This window comes from Pipra filicauda, unplaced genomic scaffold, assembly GCF_003945595.2.
Source record: "Pipra filicauda isolate LSUMZ 115617 unplaced genomic scaffold, ASM394559v2 scaffold128_size5466820_pilon, whole genome shotgun sequence".
Classification (NCBI taxonomy): Eukaryota; Metazoa; Chordata; class Aves; order Passeriformes; family Pipridae; genus Pipra; species Pipra filicauda.
Window position 1 is genome coordinate 158,297 of NW_024103751.1, and position 22,851 is coordinate 181,147.

Here is a 22,851-nt window from a genome sequence, read left to right on the forward strand (position 1 = left end):
ATGTGTGGCAATACTGCTGGTGCAGAGCACCCAACAGAGTGATAGTCTGGATGTGATTGCGAAAAAATGCACTTCAAGCCTCAAAAAGGAGGCTGGTGGCTGGCCAGTAACTCTGAAAATTCCTGTCTGGGGAGGTGCTTTCCCTGCTATTTTTAGGCTGGTTCCCTAAGACAGGCGTTTTCCTGGTGAGTTGGTTCAAGCTGTCCCATCAGCTGCTGGAAGGAGCTAAAAGCTGCGGTTGGATTTGAGAGGAGGGTTAAGCTTGTGGCCTTAGTTCATGATGGTTGGGCAAATCAAAACTTGGGGAGGGTCTGATCCCCACTTGTGCAGGGCTGGGCATTCCTGCTGCTGGGATTTTGGTCAGTGTGGTGGGTTCACAGGGAGCTGGAGCCCACCCCTGACACACAGAAACATCCCGGGGCTCGTGGGACCCCTGGTGGGTGCTGTGGTGCCTGTGCTGTGTCATGTCCCTTCCTGGGGCAGCTCTTGGGAGCCCAGTGCAAAACCTGGGTCCATCTGGGTATCACGTTTGCTCTCCTAATTGCAGTGGGAAGCTATGTGGGCGACTGTGGCAGGAGATCCCTGTAGACTGGAAAATGGATTTAGGTTCTGTGAGGGCATCCAAGAAGAAATTGTTTTATGAAGAAATCCTTCCCTGTGAGGGTGGGGAGGTCCTGGCACAGGTTGCCCAGAGAAGCTGTGGTTGCCCCATCCCTGGGAGTGTTCAAGGCCAGGTTGGACGGGGCTTGGAGCAACTTGGGATAGTGGAAGGTGTCCCTGCCCATGGCAGGGACTGAAATGAGATGATCTTCAGGGTTCCCTTCCAATCTAAACCATTCTATGATTCTGTGATCTTCCTGAGCTGTAAGAGCTGTCTTTGCTGTGGGCAAAGAGCACCATCTGTCTCAGAGAACTGGCTTCAGTTTGGATGGTCCCTCTGGTTGAAGTTACAGTGATTTTTCCATAATACAGTCACTTTGCTGAATCAAAACTGACTGTCTGGACCACATCCAGTCCATGTCACCAGGAGCAGGAGCTAAGGAGGACACTGTCCAGACCCAGGTGAAGGGAAAACTTTGATGACTGGCACAGTCTGGGGTCAAAAGTATGAGGGAGTCAGATGTCCTGTTGGGTGTATGTTGGGCTCTGTCCTCTCCCAACCAGAAGGTTTAATCAAGTAGGTAGGACATGGGGGATGCTGCTTGTGGCTTTTTTCCCTGCCTTTTCAAGCAGCTGTAGCTCTTATATTAAAATGTGGAGGAAGCCAGAAGCAGGGACAGCAGTCCTGGAAAGTTCAGCTCTCATGACACTGATGTCCCTTTCCTTTGCCACCTCTGTCACAGGGGACCTGCTCATGTGGTGTTGGGCACTGACCCCCCGCAGAATTCCCTGTCCCCCAGGTGCTTCCCCAGGCCTTTGTTTGGTTCTCTGCCTCTTAATTTATTATTATTAGACTAGGAATTTTATGAGGAAACATCTGCTTTTCCTTCTGCATGTACAGAATTAGCCATTTCCCCAATTCTTGTTCTTTTTCACTAGAATATTCAGAGGATCTCGTCTCATGGCTGCTGTGAGTATGGGAACTGATAAAGTCAATGACTGATGGTCCCAGGGTGACCATGATGTAAAAGCCAATCTACAGCTTCTTTTATAACTTAAACATTTGGATGCAGTGGAGTAGTGGGGGTCTGGGATCCAGAGGCAGGTTCGGGAAATCTTATTTGTTTGTGGGTGTTGTTGAGTGGGACTTTTTAGGGTGGTTTGTTGGGGTTTTTTTTAGAACTGAAGTTAATTAAAGATTCAGAAAATCTCTGAATACACTCATCTGTGCAAGGAGTCTTTCAGATGAGTTTAACTATCTCAGAGAGGACATGGTAAGTTGTTTTCCGCTTCCCTTTGCAACGTGGCAGAGGTTTACTGGATGATTTTTCTTTCCAGTTCTAGTTGAGCAGCTCATGTTAGGCAGAGGTACCCTCTGAGTGAGCCAACCTTCAGGCATAGGGAATTGTCTCTCCTTCAAATCTCCTCCTTGCTTTGCTCATGTAACCCCATCCCAAACGTCACCAGACTGGAGGCCAGGAAGGACTTTTTCCTTTGGTTGGAGCAGCAGGAACCCAGGGAACATTTGCTTTTATCCATTGCTAATGGTGCAGAAGGTGACTGATGCCGCAAAAACCAACTTGCTGCCACATTTCCATTTCCTCTTTCAAAAATCTTGAATTTGGGACTCACCTGAGGCTTTCCTACCCATGGTCTTGTTGCGCAGAAAAGTTTATTCTCCAAAAAGAGGAAAGCCATGATGAACGGGAGCAATTACGGGGATGGAGGCAAGATTCCATGAGGATGTGAACCTCATGAGGCTCAACAAAGCCAAGTGCAAGGTGCTGCTCCTGGGTCAGGGCAACCCCTGGATCAATCCAGGCCAGGGATGAACAGATGGAGCAGCCTTGGGGAGAAGGTCCTGGGGGCTGGTGGGGGAGAGGTTGGACATGAACCAGCCCAGAAACCCCCATGCCCTGGGCTGATCCCACAGCATGGGCAGCAGGGGAGGGGAGATTCTGCCCCTCTGCCCCCTCAGGTGAGACCCCCCTGCAGAGCTGCCTCCAGCCCTGGGGAACAACAGCACAGGGATGTGGAGTTGCTGGAGAGAGTCCAGAGGAGGCCATGGAGATGCTCCAAGGGTTGGAGCCCCTCTGCTCTGGAGCCAGGCTGGGAGAGCTGAGGGTGTTCAGCTGGAGAAGAGAAGGCTCCAGGGAGACCTTATTGTGGCCTTTGAATATTTCAGTGGGGCTTATGAGAAAGATGGGAAAAGACTTTTGAATAGGCCCTGTACCAGTAGGTGAAGGGGTGCTGGTTTCAAACTAAAAGAGTGGAGATTCAGTCTAGATACAATGAGAACATTTTTTTGCAATGAGGGTGGTGAGGCCCTGGCACAGGTTGCCCAGAGAAGCTGTGGCTGCCCCATCCCTGGAATGCCCCAACCCTGACCCAAGGCCAGGTTGGACGAGGCTTGGAACAACCTGGGCTAGTGGAAGGTGTCCCTGCCCTTGTCAGGGGGTTGGACTAGATGGCCTTTAAAGGTTTGCTCCAACCCAAACCGTTTTGTGATCGTAGGAGTCCCAGAAGGAGAGGACCAGCTGGCTCCTCCTAGCATAAAATCCCACACCCCCCCTCCAATCCATCCCGAGTGGCAGCTCCAGCATTTTGGCTGGTGGCCAAGGTATGTCCTCTGAATTGCTGCTGCACGCTGGTGTATGGGCACAAAAATGCTTTTTACCAGTGAACTGCGGGCATGATTAAATAGGGATTAAGCAGCCTCCACGCCTGCCCTGCTGCTGACCAGGCTGTGCTGCTCCTGCCCCATTCCCTCCCTGCCGGCAGCCACCAGCAGGATGGATTACTTCAGCAGGTTGACATCTCAACTTGGGAGTTGGATGTGTCTTTTAGGATTACGGAGCTTTTCACAGCCCAAGTGCCCATTATATTGCCTGGGTGCCTGGGAAGAAAAGATCTCCTTCCTGGTAATGTTTTCCCTTCAGTTATTTACGAAGGTCGGTGCGTGGTGCCTGGCGGAAAGAGCGCTCCCAAAGCATGTGGATCAGCCCGTTATGCTGATGCTTTTATTTAGGATGTGGGCTGTGCTCTCTGCCTGCACAGTGCTGCCTGCACGGGGAGTTTTGCGCCGTGGCTGCTGCTCCCATGGGATCAGGGCTCGTCCCCTGGGATTCTGGAATAGCTGAGCACAAATCAGGTGTTGGTTGCCCGAGGATCGCTGCCTGCCATGCACATCGTAGGGGTGCACTCACACCTGCATGTTGTACGTGTGCAAGCTCATCTGGCAGGAGAACATCCTTGTTTCACGTCTCCCAGCGCAGTCCCTGCAGCCATCACATCCTACCCAGCCTGCACTCTGGCTCTCCGAGGAGAGACAGCGCAGCTCCGAAGAGCAGACCATGGAGCGTGTGTGAAATCCACATTTTTATTCTCTTTTTTGCTCTTTCTTGAAATATTAATAATAATTGTTCGGTATTTTTGTCTGGCAACATTTTCTTTGTAAAGGTGAAGGATGGCAAGGATGAGATGTCGTGTGGGCTCTTATTCCATTAGCTTTTAGTAGAAGCAGGGGAATGTAGAAATGGATTATGTCTGACTTAAGTCACAGTTTGTAGCATCAGCCAATGTCAACTGGGTTATAAAACTCAGGCTGTTAAAACCCCTGTGGTTCAGGGGTTGGTGGTTGGAGGCTTTTTATGACCTGCTTCAGATTTTACATCTAGAAAGGCTGATGTATTTGCATGTATTGAATTTGTATAAAGATCTGGGAACAAGACTGTGCCTTGCCATTGTGCTGCAGTCAGAGTGATGCTCCAGCAGTCTCCTTGCCCTGATATCCCGTGCAGTGGAGCATCGTACCACAAACCCACCTCCACTCACCTCCTGCAGTTCAGACAGTGATTTTCATAGTTTTATGCTGTGTCTTCTTTCCTTTTTCTTAATAATAGCCATCACAAGCCAAAGGTAACGTCTTCCCCCCCCAGGCAAGAAAGTCCATCTGATGGAAAACCGCTCCAACCTCACGCACAGTTTTGACACACTAAAAGACTTTATGTTTCTAAAGGTGATGTGGCTTTGGTTTTGTTTAAAAAGAAAGAAAAAGATCCACTTCCCAACCACAAAGAATTGCTTATTGCAGGGAAGCAAGCTACGTAAAAAATTGTTGTCTGGGTGAGAATGAGGGATTTCTGGCTTTCTGGTTATTCCTCTCCCTTCCTTGCTGGATCACTGTGTCAAAGGGCCTGTTTTGGGTTGGATTCTGCAGCACTTGTTTTGTCTCCTGGCTCTCTCTGTTTTGTCTTTCCCCCATTTATTTCTGTGTTTGTTTTGATGGCTCTGTGTCAATGCACTGTGGCGTTTGCCTGCTGTGTTCCATGCCAGGCTCATGAGTGGCACTGCAACGTGGCAGCTGTTGGGCTCTTGTCCTGTCACTTGGGCTTTTCTGCATCACCAGGTAGCTGAAATCAGACCTGAGACTGGAGGGATGATGAAATATATCAAATGCTCAGCCAGCCATGGATGCATCAGTATCTGAAAAGCCCCAGCAGCAGACGCTGAATGTGGATTTCAAAGGTGTTTACATTTTAATTAGAAAAAGGTCAGATCCAGGATATAATAATTTACATTTCAGCGCTTGATGTTTTATCTGCGTCTGGAAAGGTACCGGTTTTGCAGCAGCAAATCCAAACCAGGCACGTGATGCTTCGTGGAGATGCAGCAATACCTGGACGCAGGGAGTCATGGTTCATCTCCATTGCTTTTATTTTCCATAGTAACTGTTCCTGCGGGTTGCTGGATGCGAGAGCTGGCTGCCAGCAGCGAAGATGAAACGGCGCGCCTCGTTCTCCGAGATGCTCTTGCTGCTTCAGAAAGACACATTGCTAATTACTTGTTGTTGGAAATGGGCTGGATTAGGAGGGAGAAAATATTGCTGTGGGAGGAGCTCATTAAAAGGAGATGCTGGGACGGGAGCAGGCTGTGGCCATGCTGGTAGCCAGGAGTTCAACCCCCCCAACACAAACGGTCAAAGGTCCTCCTGCCTGTACTGCTGCCAGAGTGTGAGCTGGTGGATATTTCAGGATTTCACCTGACCTGAAGGTGCTGATAAGAGGCAGATAAGAAGTAGGAAGGGTTGTCCTGCACCAGCTGCTCAGCCCTGGTCCGTGTGGTCGAAGCATCCTTCAGCTCCCAGATCTGAAGGGGCTGAAGGGACCTCCTTTCCCCTGCATGGTGTGCGCTTCAGCAGTGGCTTTGGGAAGCCTGGCTTGGAGTCTTAGTGGGCAGGCAGTGTGAGGGAGGTGGTGAGGGAGGTGGTGATGGAGGGTTTGACCGTGTGCTGTTCCTGTCAGAGAGGCACCGAGTAGAAGAGGGTATCATCTCATCCTGGATGTCCATCACCACCTGGGCAAGGTGATGTCCAACATCACTGTAGGGAGCAGGGAACAATGGGGTGGGTTTTGGAGCCTGGACAAGAGATGTGGCAGTTGGTGTTGGTTGCTCACGAGGCAGGATGTGGTGTCTGGTACTGGGCTGGAGCCTTGCTGTGTCTCACTGCCTCGCTGTGTCTCTTCAGTTTGGTTTTACCATCACCCCATGCGGACAAGTAAATCTGGGCTGCTGAGGTACTTCTTGGTTCATGTCCCACGTGTCTCAGAGCAGAAGGGACACGTCACAGCAATATTTAAAATTTATTTGTTATAAACTCCCGAGGGAGAACAAACACAAGAGGGATGATGGAAGTCCTGTCGCAAAACACTTTGGAAGGTGGCTGCGCTGGTACGCGAAGAATGTGCACCACAGCTGCCTTTTTTAGGAAGCATCTCTTGTTCCTAGAAAAACCTGGGATGGTAAATCACATGTGGCAAGACAAAGGCTTTCAGGGATCTGTCAGGACAGCTCTGTAGCTCCTCACAGCCTGTCTTTCCAGCAGCTGGCCTGTGATGGCATATCTGAGGGATAAATCTTCTACAGAGAAAAGCTGCTCTGCATTCCTCCTGCCTTGCTTTGGAGTCATGGAGGAATAGAGGATTGGCCTGGGATTTTTTCAGTGTTTAACTGGAGGATAAGTAAGGAAGAGACATGGGTTTTCCAATTAAATGCCTTAAGGGAGTAATTTAAGCTCATATCTAAACAGCTGAGCCCAGGTTGTTGGAAAGATGAGCGGTCACTTGCCCTGCATTGGAATTTGGTGGTGGTTAGAACTTTTGAAAATTGAGATAATAACGTAGTATTAATTGTGAAAAAGCCTGATGCATGAAGTAGTTCTGTCTGAACCATTATTTTAGTATTCTTTCCCAGTCACCTTGCGTGTTAGCATGAAGTGTTAGCTCCTGGCAGTATAGTTGTGAGGTAAACCTGTTTCCAGCATTCACTGTTTGGGGGGAGTGTGAGTGTGGAGTTCCTTTTTTTGTCTTTGAAGGCCACAACCTTCAAAGAAAATTGTCATAGGTGCAAAAGCATTTTAGGCTTTCAGCATCCATCCAAGGGAAGAAAAGAACTGGCAAAAGCAATCCCTTTCTTTAGTTTCCTTTGCTGATGATCAACCATGTTGGACCCTGGGCAGGAGCCAGGTTTGCAGTGGTTGTCCAGATAGCAGGTCATAATGTTGTTTTGTCTTGCTGAATTGGAGCAAGAGCTGTCTTGTACTTGGGTCACACCAACTCCCTGCAGCTCCAGGCTGGGACAGAGGGGTTGGAAAACTGGGAAAGGCCCTGTGGGTGCTGGTGGCAGCGGCTGGACACGAGCCCAGGTGTGCCCAGGGGGGCAAGAGGCCAATGGCCCCGGGGCTGTCCCAGCCGTGGTGTGGCAGCAGGGCCAGGGCAGTGCCCTCCCTGTGCTGGCACTGCTGAGGCACCTCCAGTGCTGGGGCAGTTCTGGGCCCTCAGCCAAGAGAGACATGGAGGGGCTGGAGCGTGTGCAGGGAAGGGAACGGAGCTGGGGAAGGGTCTGGAGCAGCAGGAGCGTCTGAGGGAGCTGGGGGGGCTCATCCTGGAGAAAAGGAGGCTCAGGGGGGACCTTCTGGCTCTGCAACTCCCTGACAGGAGGGGGGAGCCAGGGGGGATCGGGCTCTGCTGCCATGGAATAAGGGACAGGATGAGAGGAAACGGCCTCAAGTTGTGCCAGGGGAGGTTTAGATGGGATATTAGGGAAACTTTCTTGACCAAAAGTGTGTTCAGGCATTGGAAGGGTCTCCCCAGGGCAGTGTTGGAGTCCCCATCCCTGGAGGGATTTAAAAGCCATGTGGATGTGGTACTTGGGGACATGGGTCAGTGGTGGCCTTGGCAGTGCTGGGGAATGGTTGGACTCCATGGTCTTGGAGGGCTTTTCCAGACTAAACATTTCTGTGATTCTATGAGAATGCCCCAAATGGGTTACTTCTCCATTGCTTCTCTTCACGTATCAGACTCACCACTTGTTTCCAGAAGTCCAACAAGCCCAGAGCAACCTTTGGGAGAAAGGGGATGGACCTAAAATGTCATTAAAAAATGCTTGTTCTTATTATTTGCTGATGAAGGGTAGAGCTGTATAGTTGCCATAAAAACTGTACAATCCTGCTAGAGCAAGAACCCCATTTAGATCACTCTTAATAACAGCTATTAATAATAATGATACATTACAGTAATGCTGATAATTACTAAGTTATAATAAGCAGTTTGCACATCTATTGACTTCTTCTGCTGATGATTCCTCCTTTAATGGTCATAATAATGAGCACAGCATGGGCCCCATAGAATCATGGGATCCTAGAATGGTTTGAGTTGGAAGGGACCTTCAAGGTCATCTAGTTCTAACCCTCTGCCATGGGCAGGGACACCTTCCACTAGACCAGGTTACTCCAAGCCCCATCAAATGGAAATTTGATGTTGATCTCTATTAATTATCATTAAGGAATGTATCTGGGATCTGGGAATCCTTAGTGCTAAGCCAACACAGATCCAAGGGGTTACCACTCCATGAAGAGCTCTCAAGAACGTTTCTTTGCTCCATGTGGGAAGATACCAACTGCCTTGGTGCTCAAATGTGGGTTTGGGTTTTTCTTTCAAAAGCTCTTTTTTTTGTACATGTTTTGAGGGTGAGGCAAGAGGGGAAACCTGCTTTTGGGCACAGAGGTTTCCTGACTCATGGCACCAGAAGAACAGGAGACCATACAGCTCTCATGTCAGGAAACTGGGGTGGAGAGGGTTGATCTTTTAAATGGGAGAGAAGGTTTAGTGTTAATGGGGAGAGTAAACCTTTGCAGGTGGACTTGAATTGGTCTGGAGCTTGGTGGATGCTTCCCTTCCCAAGATACCTCCTGCCAAGGAGGAAGGGCTTCCAAAGGTGTTCCTTTGAAAGGGCCAGGTGACTTCAAAGAGAAATCATCCTGTAGGACCCAGAAAATGGGCCTCTGTAAATCTTTGATCGTCTTGGTTGGGTTTTCTCAAATGGGTTTTACAGACACCTCTGCTCGCTTCGGCAGCACATATACTAAAATTGGAACGATACAGAGAAGATTAGCATGGCCCCTGCGCAAGGATGACACGCAAATTCGTGAAGCGTTCCATATTTAGTGTTGTAGTGGTTTGAACCTTGTTCTCCCCAGAGGCTAAGAGAAGTGGTAGACCCCAAGGGGTGGAAACCCCTGGAAGTTTTGAAGTTCTGCCCAGTGGGCGCTCCTGCAGAAATGTAAACATACCACAACCAGACCGGAAAAGAAGAATTGAAGTTTGGGTTGTTGTAGGAGAGGTGGCCATGTTGTAGAGCCACGAGGTAGGGGCTCTGAGCCCCTTGGGGCCTCTGGCCCCCTCCCAGCCCCTGGCTGGGGGGCTGCAGGGACCTGGAACAGCATAAAGCTGGGCTAGGTGCCTGTAGTATGCCGGGAGATGTTTTCTCCATGGGCACAGAGCAGCAGCCGACGCTGACCAGAGAAACAGTGGCAGAGAGCCAGAGATAAGACCTGAACTGAAGAAGCAGCAGAAGCAACATGCAGCACTGCAGAGGAGACTCCTGGAAGGAGAGTCGAGGAAAGGAGAGCCAGCAGCTGAGAGCTACAGAGTTCTTGGGGGTAAGACTGATACCAGATCCCCAAAACTCCTTTGAGACCTCCTGGAAGGAGGAAGATGATGGACTCTTACTTGAAAGAGCCTTGAAGTGCGACATGCACTGTAGAAAGGAGCTAGAGAGCTCCGAGAGGAATGCAGGGGGAGTTGACCTTGGCTCCCCCCTCGCACTGCTGCCACGGTGGCAGCCTGAGAGACAGGGCACAGAGGCCCTGCAAGAGATACCAGACCGTCACGAAGACCCCCCTGTGTCTTCGTGATATGACGTGGTGAAACGACCTTGTCTGGGGTTACGAAGGCCACGGAAGACCCCTCGGTTGTGAGGCGATGGGGCCGGGGGAGCTTGAATACCTCCCTCGTGGACGCTGGCAGAAAGCCAGCTATCAGCTGCTGCATGAGATGAGAAGAAACCTGCTGCCTCAGAAGATGCTGCTGTTCAGAGACTGGAAGGGATCTGTCCTTCTTTCCCTCCTGGACTTTTATTTGGAGGGGAGAAGAGATCTGATCCATTGTAAATACTATATATCATGGTAGAGATAGTTATGATCATGTGTATAATGTGATATGGTATTTATTTGTACAGTCATTGTAATATATTTCCCTTTCCCCCACTTTGGAGTCTGGTGTGTTTTGTCTGGAAAAACCTCTCTCACATTAGGTTGAGATGTGGGAGGGGGGAATGGAGCTAGGGAATTGGATTTTGGGACTATCTCAAACCATGACAGCATCTCACACTTGGTAGATTTAGGTAGAGCCCAGAATTCAGTGGGTAACACCTGAAAAAACTTCCAGAGGATGGTGGCCAAAACAGTGCTTGTCTGAGCTCTGGGACATCCCTGGGCAGGCTGGTGGCATTGGAGAGGGCAGCTGCATGCAAACTGGTAAAAATCTAAATCTGAAATGGGTGAGAAATGGGTTGGCTGACAGTGCATATTGGCAGCGGCACCGGCACATCGGGATGTCGATCTCTGTGTCATTACAGAATTCACAACAGCTTGGTGCAGACTAAACACGTAAAAATGATTACAGACTGTGACTGTGTTTTTTTCTTATTGTAAGGATTAGATGACAACCACCTCACTGTCCATGCCTGGACACCTGCACCAAGGGATCTTTGTGTACAGTGATGATCCTGTCTCAGGTGTAGGTGGTAACTCACGACCCTTAGACCTAGGGGAGTTTTCTTCCTGATAAGTGATGGTTTTCTTTAGAGAGATGTGATGGTATTGCAAGATGACTTGGTCTCAGAGTTTCCTAGTAGAGATCCATAAATATCTCAAATATGTGGTTTGTGCTGTTTTGTTGTACCTGGTGACATCTGACAAACCCACTCCCTTTCAGTTCACCATCTCTGCTGTTGCTAATCACAAAATGTTGGTTGGACACAGCAGTGAGCACCCCAAAAGTGGAGACATGTGTTAGCCCTTCCTCTACTTTGTGCTTTATCGTGGGTGTTCAAGGGGGAGCATCCCCAGGGCTGGATTTCCTCCGGTGCCACCTTCAAAAAAAATTAAAATAGGCAAAACAACTTCAGGCTTTGTAATGTGTGGCCCCAGGGGATGCAGGGATAACCTTTGACCCTGCTTGCACCATCCCAAGGGATGCCATGATGCCACCTGTCCTCTACCTCATGTGGTCATTTCTCATGCCATCACTCATGGGAGCCTCCTATTCTCCCAACTCTTTCTTTAGCACTTTTTATTTCATAATTTGTTCCTTCCATTTGGTAATTGGCACTAATTAGCAAAAAGGGTAGAAGCATGCCCTCCTCCAGGGCTCCACACTCTCTGGGGCTCCTCCTTTTTTATTTCTTGACTTATTTCTTTTTTCTTTCTCCTTTTTAATGCGCCACATGATTTTTGTTCAGGAGCTAATGTGTGATATTGATCTACATAATGAGCCTTTTTGACAGTCTGGGCACATTTGGGAATAATTCCTTGAGAAGAAGAAATCCTTAGGCCAGAACTGTTCGTTCTTGGCAGTTTCCAAATGAAGCCACAATTGTTCAGAAGTGACAGATGAGAAAATAGTTCAGGAGCTGGAAATTACATGAGCTGGGAGCAGATATACTTTTTTTCCCCCTTCCCTTCCGGATGGCATGTGGCTCACTCTGAATTTGCTTAGTAATATTATACTTGTCTCAAAGCAGACTGTAAATACCAGCTCCTGGTGAAGAAGAGGGTGAGGGATGAAGCTGCTGTGTCCTGGGGAGCTCTGTGTCTTCTCCCTCCCCGCTGCAGGGAAGGAGGAATATGAGTCTTACCACAAGACATTCATCCAAAGCTTAGTTCTTTCCAGACATAGAATCACAGAACATCCTGAGTTGGAAAGGACCCACAGGGATCATCCAGTCCAACTCCTGGCCCTGCACAGGACACCCCCAACAATCCCACTCTGTGTCTGAGAGCATTGTCCAAACACTCCCTGAGCTGTGTCAGCCTTGGTGCTGTGCCCACTGCCCTGAGGAGCCTGTTCAGTGCCCAACCACCCTCTGGGGGAAGAACCTTTTCCTGAGATCCAACCTAACCCTGCTCTGACACAACCTCAGGTCATTCCCTTGTGTCCTGTCACTGGTTACGGAGAGCAGAGATCAGCAACATGCCCGGCACAGGTCCAGGAGCTGGTGGTTTCTTTTCTTTCCTGTGTGATTGGCACTGAGCCCTGGAGAAACAGGGAGAGGACAAGAGCATCATAAAGGCCCTGTGACTTCTGTAGAGCCACTCTCCTGCAGTGAGAGGTTTTAAAAATAAATTCTGTTGTGCTCTCTGTTTCACCTCCCTGCTGGACCATTTGCAGTCACACCACCGAGTCAGCATAATTTACTGCCACAGTCCTAGAGAAGCTTTTCAGTTATCATCTTCTTCCTACCCCTCCTCCATCATTCACGGCTTCTCACCCTTATCCAGGATATTAAATGTGGACTTATTAAATTAAGCATTTTAGTTTTGGTTTTCTTTCGTGCATGTGTCTGGTGGTTTTCAGCAGTGTGTTTTTTAAGAAGGAAGGCAGGAAATACATTAGTCGTCCTCAAATGTAGGAATATTACAGAAATGGAACCTTTTTTTTGCACGCCTGGAAACTCTAAATTTGACCACCTAGGATTATGATAAATGCAGATGTACAGCAAAAAAAAAAAATAAAAAATCCTTTCCTGTGGTAACTGACCGGCTTTGGCTGTTGTTTGGTTTTGTTGTGGTTTTTTTTTTTTTTTTTTTTTTTTTTTTTATTTAATTTACTGTTTACATATTATCCTTACCCTTTTTTTTTTTTTTTTTTCATTTCGCTTTTCCCAGGCCCGCTCCGTTCTTGGTGTGTCTCCTGAAGGGATGGAGAACTCGTCGGTGGCGTCGGCCTCCTCGGAGGCGGGGAGCAGCCGCTCCCAGGAGATCGAGGAGCTGGAGCGCTTCATCGACAGCTACGTCCTGGAGTACCAGGTCCAGGGGCTGCTGACGGACAAAACGGAGGGGGATGGAGAGAGCGAGAAGACACAGTCCCACGTCTCACAGGTGGGAGAGGGGCTGTGGGGCTTGTGGCTTGGCGTGGGGATGTGTGTCACGGCTGAAGGAGCTTTTCCGGGTTTTGTACGCGAAGGAGAGTAGGATGGAACGCCGGATGAGGGGCAGCTTGCTTGTCTTGTGGTATTTATGGAGATAGATACAGGTACAAATATAGATACAGATATAGATGTGTATATATATAGAAACATATAGATATAGATATATGTATATATATACACATGTATATACACACATATATATGCGTGAATATATATAAAAATACACATATATGTATATGTGTGTGTGTGTGTTTGTTTATATATATATTTACTTACATATATGTGTGTGTGTGTGTGTGTGTGTATATATATTTGCTTACATATATGTATAGATGAGGTCTCCATCCAGTTGGTAGTGGTCTCCTGATGCTGGGTTTTGGGTTTTCAGGATCTTAGTGGTCTCCTGATGCTGGGTTTTGGGTTTTCAGGATCTTAGTGGTCTCCTGATACTGGGTTTTGGGTTTTCTGGATCTCAAAGGTGCGTCCCTGGAAGTGTCCAAGGCAAGGTCTGACGGGGCTTGGAGCAACCTGGTCTAGTGGAAGGTGTCCCTGCCCAAGGCAGAGGGGGTGGAATGATGGCCTTTAGTGTCCCTTCCAACCCAAACCATTCCATGATTCCATATGAAGGATCCCATCTTTGTCTGATATCAGCAGCATTTCTCTGATTTGTCTGGGCTGTGCTCAGCTGGAGCTGAGGGTCTGACCCACAGCTCTGGACCTGGTTTGTATTATCTCAGTGTAAAGAAACTGCCAATCAAAGGAACCTTTTCAAGAACAGATTTTGCTGAAGAGGTCTTTTACAATTTGAGGATTGAAGCTGCTGAAAGTGTGAGAAAATAAATTTAAGAATCTAGTGATCCAAAGTAGTACTTCATAGTGCATTTTTTTTAACCCAAGTCTGGCAAAATGTCTGTGTTTGAAGTGACACTTTGGAGGGGCTTCATGTCCAACAGGCAAGTGCTGCTTATTAGCATGTCAAGATTGGAAAAAGTTGTGAATTAGAACTAATTGAATAGACAAAGTTTTACAACCTCTTCCAGCCTGTCCACAGCTCTGCCAATAAGCCTGGGCTCCCTCTGCATCTTGAGGACAAAAATTGCTAATTCTTGTGGCAGCCCATGTACAATTTTTGCATTAAGATCCTTGATTGCAACAACCAAATCCATCTTCCATTTGTGGAAATGGGATTTTAGCTTTACTTCCTGGCCTGCACTGAAAAAAAGGAGGTGCTGGGCTTCTAATGTCAATTCTGAGAGTGTTCCCTTTCAAGATGGTTAAGTTTTACTTTAAAAGAAAAATTCATAATAATGAAAGATCTGAAAGTGTAACCTCTTAATTAAACCACTTTTAGAGGCACCTCAAATGAAGCAGCTAAATGTGATTGTACCAGAGACCATTGGTGTAGGAGTTTAATTAAGATTTGTATGTGAAGCTTCATCAAAATGTGATATTTCATATTTTTGGGGCTGTATATCGGACAGAAAGTGAGGATGGGCTTTTACATAAGTCACCTGCATTTATCAAGCCATGTCTCAATGGATGCATTAAGGAATTATCTCTTGTCTCTCAAAGATTTTTATTTTTACCACCTTGTATCCCAAATTTGTATAGGAAATAATCAGGAATTTTTATTCCAAATTTTCTCTTCCTGATCACTACTTAGCAAAGCAGGGAATAAACACACACATATCCTGCAGCTGGCTGGAGTAATCCTAGTGGAAGCTATCCTGATAGAAGGTGGCATGTTCCCTCTTAATGAGAGCTAGAGGAAGAAGGATGGGTTTAGGGGAAAGGCACTGGACTGAGACCAAGAAATTTGGTTTTAACTGCAAGGATCTGCCAGCAACTAAATCTTTAATGTTGGGCAAGTTACTTAATCTCTCTGTCGTTTGTTTCCTTATGGCTGCAATAATGTTTTCCCTGCCTGAGAGAGGATAAATCCATTCACCCGTGTGTGAGAGTTGCTCGGATGGTACCACATCCATGGACAACTGCTCTCTGTGCTGGGGGAGGGAAGGGGAGGCACACTGTGCAGTGCTTCATCCTTCACACCACTCCCAGGGGGGAGCTGAACCCATCACCAGTTTAGAGAATCACAGTGTGGATGTTTTCAATCTCGCTCCCACTAGGGAAAAGAGGAGAGTCAGAGAGAAAATGCAGTTTTATTTTGGTTGTGGACATAATAATGAGTGAGCTGTACCTTGAGAGAGGCGTGTGGTGGCACTCAAAATTATTAAAGGAGATAGGCACAGGTCTAGCAGGAGGCTCTCAAGAGTGATGGCACCATGAGCCTCCCCAGTTGGGTCATCAGAGGTCTCAGGAGACTGATGGGCAGCTCTTTAATGAGGGGAGACTGAGGTCCCTCCATCTGTGATCTAGAACAGGCTCTCTGATAAGGGCAGGAATCATGGGCAGTTCTAGTGGTGACTTATTTTGTGGCTTCATCCATACCTGTCACGGAGCTCTCAGGTTTGTGTGGAATTGACTTCCATTTTCTTGGAGCATTGCCCTTGGTGATGGTGCCAAGTGCTGAGCCTTATCGAGCAGCCACGTGGTTCCAAGAAGGACCTCAGAAATGGGGCTGGTCAGTCTCAATTTTGTTGGGGTAGTGACAAAATATCTTTAGGATTAAGCAGCATCTCTCATGTTTGTCAAGTGAAAGTTTCCCTTTTTTTAATTTTTTTCCCCCAGTATGATGCTGCCCTTCATTTCTTTTGAGGGGAAAAATGAAACCAAAACCTAACAAATGATCCCAAATTCAATTATTCTGTTGGAGGCACCTTACTGTCAAACCTTGGGGGAAGCTGGCCTAAGCAGCTCGTGATCCTCTGTGGCCACATATGGCAATGGCCAAACCTACTGCTTCGAGCCTCATTTTCTGTTTTGTTTAAAAATAAAAACACAGGGTTTTGACAGTTCAGGACTCACGTCTGTCCCTGAAGCAAAAAGAGTTAGGAAAAGCAGAAATTTCCCAACTTCCCATGGAAGACCTCCATGGAAAAGAGCGATTAAGTCAAGCCTCCCTGGTGTGTACCACCTGAGATTCCAAACACTGTCTGAGTCTGCAAGGAAGCGTCTGGGATGGGTTTTATTGCAAAGCATCATTTCAGGTGCTTCCCTACGATTTTTCCTGTATCTTCCCTCTATTTGCTGGTGCCGGGTGGAGCGTTTCCAAGCCAAAGCCTTTGGGATCATCCTCAAAAAGGAGGGGGTGCCACGGGCGTACAGCGATGCCCGCGGCTGCACGGTGTTTTCTGTGCACTCTGGACTGACACAGCAGTTTTCCCCAGCCTGGCTATTATTTTACACAATCCCCTTTTTTATCCCTTTTGCAGTGGACGGCGGATTGTAGCGAGCAGCTCGATGGCAGCTGTTCCCCATCCCGAGGGAAGGGCTCGTCGTCTCACGAACACAACCAGGTAGGGCTTGTGTTTAGTTCTTTCCTCCCCAGAACTTCGCTTTTATTCCTGCACTGCCTCGTCGTGCAGCACGGAGCCTGACTGTGCTGCCAGCTTTCCCTCTCCCATGGAAGGGGAGACGTGTCCCTCTGCTTGGCATCTGAAAGCTCATTCCTGCCAAAACCATGGGAGGTGGGCGACGTCCTGATGTGTGGATGGATGCTTTGACCAGGAGCTTATTGCTCTGCAGTAAAGAGGGAAAAATAGAGAGTCTCCCATTTATTCCTGAAGAGCTTCTTGTTGCCACCTGTGTGAGGGATGGATTTGAAGCATCAGAGCTGACTTGGAATTATGAGATGTAGCTGGAGCGAGGGATCTCTGTGTAGCTGGATGTCTTGGTTATGTGCTGCAGCACAAGGATGGTGTTACAGGGAAGAGGATTAAATAGCTGAGAGGGTGAACTGGGAGAAGAAGCAGAACTGCATGTGCTGAGAGGCTGTGTTGGGCGTGCAGTAACAGAAGCCAGGCATGAGTTGGTTTTTGGTGGTTGTATGTGGTGTAAACACCAGTGAAGAGTATTTACCAGGCACTGCTGGAGGTGACTGTCCTTCCTCTATGTGAGCACCCATGTGGGAAAGGGTTGGGAGGGGTAGAGGCATGGGTTTGACCACTGTCACCTGGCTGAGGAGCTGCAGTGTCACCATGAGACCATCAGCTCTGTGAGAGCAGCGTTTGCCCGAGGAGATATGAGACCCAGGTATCTCAGGAAGGGCAAAACAGCATTTCCAGTTGCCCTGGTTGATGGATGTCCCACCTGGAGAAGGGGCTTCAAGCTGGTGGGTTTTGTGTTCTTGCCCTGCTTGGTGTCCTCCAGGTTCATCCCCATAGGTGGGATCCATGAGAAGGAACCTGGGAGCCCCTTGCAGGGTGTACAAGAGGCTGTGCCTGTCTGAGCAGTGTGTGTCACAACTCTCATTTTGGGCACAGTTTCTTCACACATTGAGCCATGCTGGAACTCCTTGGATTTGGGATGGGGGCTCATGCATCCCCTCCCTGCCACAGGCCTGGATGCAGGGATGCTGGGAGCATCTATACCAACACCTGCACCCAACAAAGACAGGATCTTGTGTAGGAAGGTTGTACTGAATGGAGACACTGCTTCAGGTGAGCCTCTGAAAGTGCTAGATGGAACTGTGGATTTAATTTGCTACAGCTTTGATCTGCTCCAAAATATTCAGCAGCAGAACCTCATCCAGGCTCCCTCCCAGCGTTGCAGACAGATGCTTGATACTCAGCTGGGAGGTTGGCCTTGTCCATCGAGCCTCCTTGGGTGGCTTGGGGTGTTGACAGGACCATGTGCTTTCCTTGAGGAAGAATCCAATCCTGGTTCTTCACCCATGGGTTCTGTTGGTGTGGGTACCGCAGGAGGATGCAGGAGTCGTGCACGAGTGATACTTCTCTGGCATCTTCCATCTGCCTGGTGCTATGGGCTCTTTTGTTTCAACTTACGTGGGTTTTGGGGGGTTTTCTTGCTGGATTTTTTTTTTTTTCCTGGGAATTAAACCTATTTGATCTGCACCAACACGGAGCTTCTTTTCCACACACAAATACCATTTGCTGATGCCGAAGCTGTTTACCCGGTGTTTGGGCTGTCTCCCAGCCTGCAGCAGAGCTAGTAATTATCTTTCTCCATGTTTGGCTTCCTTTAACTGTGAGTAACAAATTTTCCTTGGCACCAAAGAGGAGCTGGAAGCTATTGTTCTTCTGTCCAGCAAGCATTTCTCTTGCTGCTACTGATATATGAGTGGAATGCTGCTGGTGAGGATCAGGTCCAGTTTATTACCATTTCTGGCTGTTGAGTTTTTGCTAGTAGCTTTCAACATTTAAAAAAAAAATCAATCATTAATAAGGTGTTTGTCTTGAATGAAAATTATCAGTCACTCTTCAAACCTCCTAAGGAAGAAGCTGACTAACTATTTCCCAATGGATGTAGGGGGTGGGGTTTTTTTGTTACGGTTTTTTATGGATTTCGAGGGGTTTGGACAGAAAATTGAATTCCTAATTTTCCTATTGTGTTTCCAGCTGATATTTCTGCATTGCTGGTCTTAGTTGAAAAATACTTGGATGTGAGATTTCTGCTGGCTTCAGCTACTGTGGAAATGTGGGTTATGTGTCGGTGACCGTGATATGCCTCACATGGTTCTAACCTGGCCATCAGAAAGGGCATTTGTATGGAAATCTAGGTTAGTCCTGGAAATATATGCAGCATCTGGTTCATTTTCTGTGAAGGCAGAGTAGTCCAGGGCTGCATTTTCAAAAGTAATTGGCTTCCTAAAGGTTATAGGGGAGCCTAGAAAGAAGCAGTGCCTGAAAATCCCCCTATACATCCCTAAGTACCTGATACCTTTGAAATTCTCGTCTGTAGGATCCAACAAGTTTAAGACAAACAAAAGGAAGATTTTTTTTTTTTAGTGTGTATAGTTGTGTACTGTATTTGTATAGACATTTATATTTAGAATGTCTGTATATAAGCATCTACTGGTTGTTGTATAAATGTGGGGCTGAGAGTGATTTCTGAATAATAGGGATTAAAATTAGGTATCTTGGTGCAGTTTGAAGTCCAGGATATTCCTAAATTGCTGTTTTTCTGATGTCGTTGGGTATATCTGGGAAAGAGCATCCCAGACTTGTCCTGCTCTTGGACTACTTGGTGAGACATCTGTTAGCAGCTGTGGGAGACTATATGGATGTCAGTTCCCATAGTCTGGCAACTAAACAGTGGCTTAAAAATGGAGAAACCCCCCCCTGGAAAACCTTTTACTCTGGTCTTTCCAGTCCTCTGGGCAGGTGGCTGTGAGAAGATGGTCTGCTCATGGGGGAATGTCCTGAGATTTATTTTGTGGACTCCTGGTGTGCTGAGAACATCCTGGTCTCACAATTACGTTCAGCTCATCTGTAACCCCCGCCATGTTTGAGTGATACTCCCCAGAAGCTCTGCTGAGTCTCACTCTGTGTGAGCCTCTAGGGTGGAGACCACTCCATCGAGCTACTCCAGATGTTATCTGAGCACCTTATTCCCTCTACAAATGAGGAAAGTTTAGGTAATGGAACCATTTTAAATCCTTTTATGTTTGGATTTTTTTTTTTCCCCCCAAAAAGACCCAGCGGGAAGATTTTATGTAATACTTTATTTGCATTCCCCTTGTGAGGCTGTGGCAAGTAGGAAGCTCTTTGATATATTTCTGAGAGCAATTCATTAAGTAAAAGATTTCTGGTATGGTACGTATTTCAGGAGCCAGCAGAGCTCTTGGTACATGAAAGGCCTGGCAGCAGCTCCATCCCAGGCTCCCCTTGTGTAAAGGTCATTAAGAAAAAACAGGGCAACTCTGCGGGTTTGTCCCATTTCTCCAGGCGGTGGGAGAGGGAGAGCTGCAAATCCTCCTTCTTGGCTAAGTCCATCCCTTCCCCCACAGTGGCTGTCACCCACCATCACCAAGAAAAAACCCGTGTTGTTGGCAGTAAATGGGACTGGCTTTTATTCTGCTGCTTGTTTGCCTGTGTGTCCATGTCCCACCAAGGCCAGTGGGGACTCAGTGCATGATTTGGGACCTCAGAGGCTTCTCCAGTTGATGGTCATGTTGCCAGTCCACTGTGGAGCAGAGGAGCAGGCAGAGTGTGTGGATCACATCTGGATTTTCCTACACCTTGCTCATAGCACACTTCTTCTGTCCTCCCTGAGGAGCTGGTGGTGGAGGAGATGACTTGGTTTGCCATTTAATAGGAATATTAAACCAGTAGAAACAGAAGCACTCTGGTGGCAGGATGAGGTTGTGGGTTTCCACTCTTGGGCCTTGATTGAAGTTGATTAGCTGGCTGGAATCATGAGCATCCCAAGGGCTGCGCTATCATAAGATTTCTGACAAGGGCCTGGAGTAACAGGATAGGAGGGTTTGGCTTCACACTGAGAGAGGGAGGAGTTAGGTTGGATATTAGGAAGAAATTCTTGGCTGCGAGGGAGGTGAGGCCCTGGCACAGGTCGCCCAGAGAAGCTGTGGCTGCCCCATCCCTGGAAGTGTCCAAGGCCAGGTTGGACGAGGCTTGGAGCAACCTGGGACAGTGGGAGGTGTCCCTGCCCGTGGAAGGGATTGCAGTGAGATATCTTGAGGGTCCTGTCTCTCCATGCCCTAGGCATGTAGTCATGGCTACATGAAAAAGCTGCTATGTTGCCAAAGCAAAGGCAATAGTAGGTGTGGGGGGGGACGTGTGAAGGTTGTCTCTTGGGAAACAGCAGTTTTCAAGGCACAGTGTAACTTAGTTTTATGGAGAGTGGAAAAACCAAATTATCCGTGCAAATTTCTCTTGCAATTCCAGAGAATTTTTTTTTTTTTTAGCAGGCATTAGTACTGCTTGACTTCCTGGATTCAAACACCAGGAAATCCTCCCTGATGGATGCTGCAGAGGCAGGTGGCAAGGAATCGTGGTCTTGGATGGGTGCCCCCTCACTAGGTCCAGAGTTGGACTGAGGCTCCTGTGACGAGATCTGCTGTCACATAAACTTCTGAAGTCAGCAGGGAAGTTGTCTTGCTGGCTTAAATCCACTGACATCAGCAGGCAGCGTGTAATGCCCCAAATCCTTGGCTAACCAGACCAGCTCTGGAAAGTGAGTGGGCTGGCAGGACCTCTGTCAACAAAGATGTAATTCATTTCCCCCTACTGGTAGACAGCCTGTGTCTGACTCGAGTTGCCCATCCTTGGGTCTAGATCTGAAACAAAAATCGAGAGGGATGATCCCGGGGGCAGTTTGGGGTTTTCCATCTCATTGACATGCTCGTATCATAGCCCAGAGCCAGTCTGTACAATGAATTTGCTTGAGGTTGGCCACCACACTGAAGGCCTGTTGGGACAGGTGGGTGCTGGCAGATGCTGCAGTTGCTGTTGAGTTGTTTCCAAAAAGAAAAAGGGAAAGCAAAAGGCATACACTGGCTTTGTCAGACAATATATGTTGGTGTATCCCTGCCTGATGGAGGACAAAATTAAAGCCCTGAGTGGGGTGACCTGCTCATGATCAAAGAGCAGCTCTGAAAAAACCAGTTGCTTAATGGTTTTCTGCCTGTAATTGCTGGGTGATGTTCCCTCCCTGTACTGAATGGAGCCCTGCTCAATTACAGTTGAAGAGGACTCCTGAGAAAGAAATCAAGTCCTTTAGCTAATGTGTGGGTTTGACTTTCTCTGGGACTTTTGTTTGGGATGCACCTCATGGAGCAGCACCACCCCACAGGCAACTGACACCTGTTTGGGTGTATGAAGGTCTGGGAGAGAAGAGCATCACTGCTTTGCTGCCTGATTTAGGAGAAGTGTTGCTGCTTTCCAGGGATGGAGGAAGGTGTCTTCTAGGCCTGGTGTCACTAGTGACTCACTTGGGAGGACATGTCGTTTTCCATTTGTGTAGGATGGACAGGGTGATACCTGTCTGCCCGCTGAAGGGAGAGCTTCCCACACACTACTTTTGTGAAACTTGCAGTAGCTGATTTGCCTTTGAGACCTCCATCCTTCCAGATTTGGATGAATAGGTCAGTAAGTGCTGAAGCTCTTGGCAGGGAAAGGGTGACGTGAGCCACTTCCTTTGAGGCTGGGGCAGACGGGTTTCCATAGCACATCTGGAGTTCTCAGTGCCATTCTAAGTGCCTCAGTGTTCCTCATCTTTGCCCTGGTGTGTAAATGAGCTATCTGGCACATCCTTGGCTAGCACATCTCTGATGTTGTCTGAAAGAACACAACCACACTTGGCTTGGCACTTCCCTGGGTAGTCCAGAAAGATCTTGTAGGCTTAACCTCCAACTTCCAAACCCATCAGGTCCTTTGGTCCTGTATTGTGGAACAGTTATAGATAAAACCTTATTTCAGTAAAAAGAAGAGCTCCAAGTGATGTTTGCTGTCCCTTCTGATGTGTCTTTGCCAAAGCAGTGATCGGAAACTGTACCAGACTGGAGAGAGCTGGAGAAGGTGGACATGGGCCTGGGGAGGGAAGGAGGAGAGCCAAAATGGTTGTTTTCTGCATGATATTTTTATAAGAGTAAGCTTTCTAATGTTCTTATAGCTTTGTGCAATGCACTGAGAAGAAAGAAGATGGAAATTTTTGCCTGCTAAAATGTTTAAAGTAACCTTAGTGGTTTTTTTCCTAAAAGATGCGTTTTAAGTTATTAAAATAATTAATTCATTGATTTCCTGTAGAAAAGTTAAAGTGGTTGTTCTTGAGTAAGTCCAGAAGAGCAGAGGGGTGCTTGAAGTCTGGTGTAAAAATTCT

General features: G+C 47.8%; 1 protein-coding gene and 1 non-coding gene across 5 annotated transcripts in view; both read left to right on the forward strand.

Moving 5' to 3' along the window:
* CTIF (cap binding complex dependent translation initiation factor) overlaps window positions 1-22,851 on the forward strand; it is a 150,506-nt gene that overhangs the window by 17,324 nt on the left and 110,331 nt on the right. For all 4 annotated transcript variants that reach the window (XM_027724323.2, XM_027724322.2, XM_027724324.2 and 1 more), the window contains exons 2-3: window positions 12,887-13,099; window positions 16,485-16,568. In XM_027724323.2, coding sequence (XP_027580124.1) covers window positions 12,920-13,099; window positions 16,485-16,568 — 264 coding nt within the window. In that variant the 5' untranslated portion in view covers window positions 12,887-12,919. The remainder of the gene's footprint in view (window positions 1-12,886; window positions 13,100-16,484; window positions 16,569-22,851) is intronic.
* LOC113989590 lies at window positions 8,998-9,104 on the forward strand. Its single transcript, XR_003541321.1, has one exon. It is a non-coding gene; the product is annotated as a U6 spliceosomal RNA (small nuclear RNA).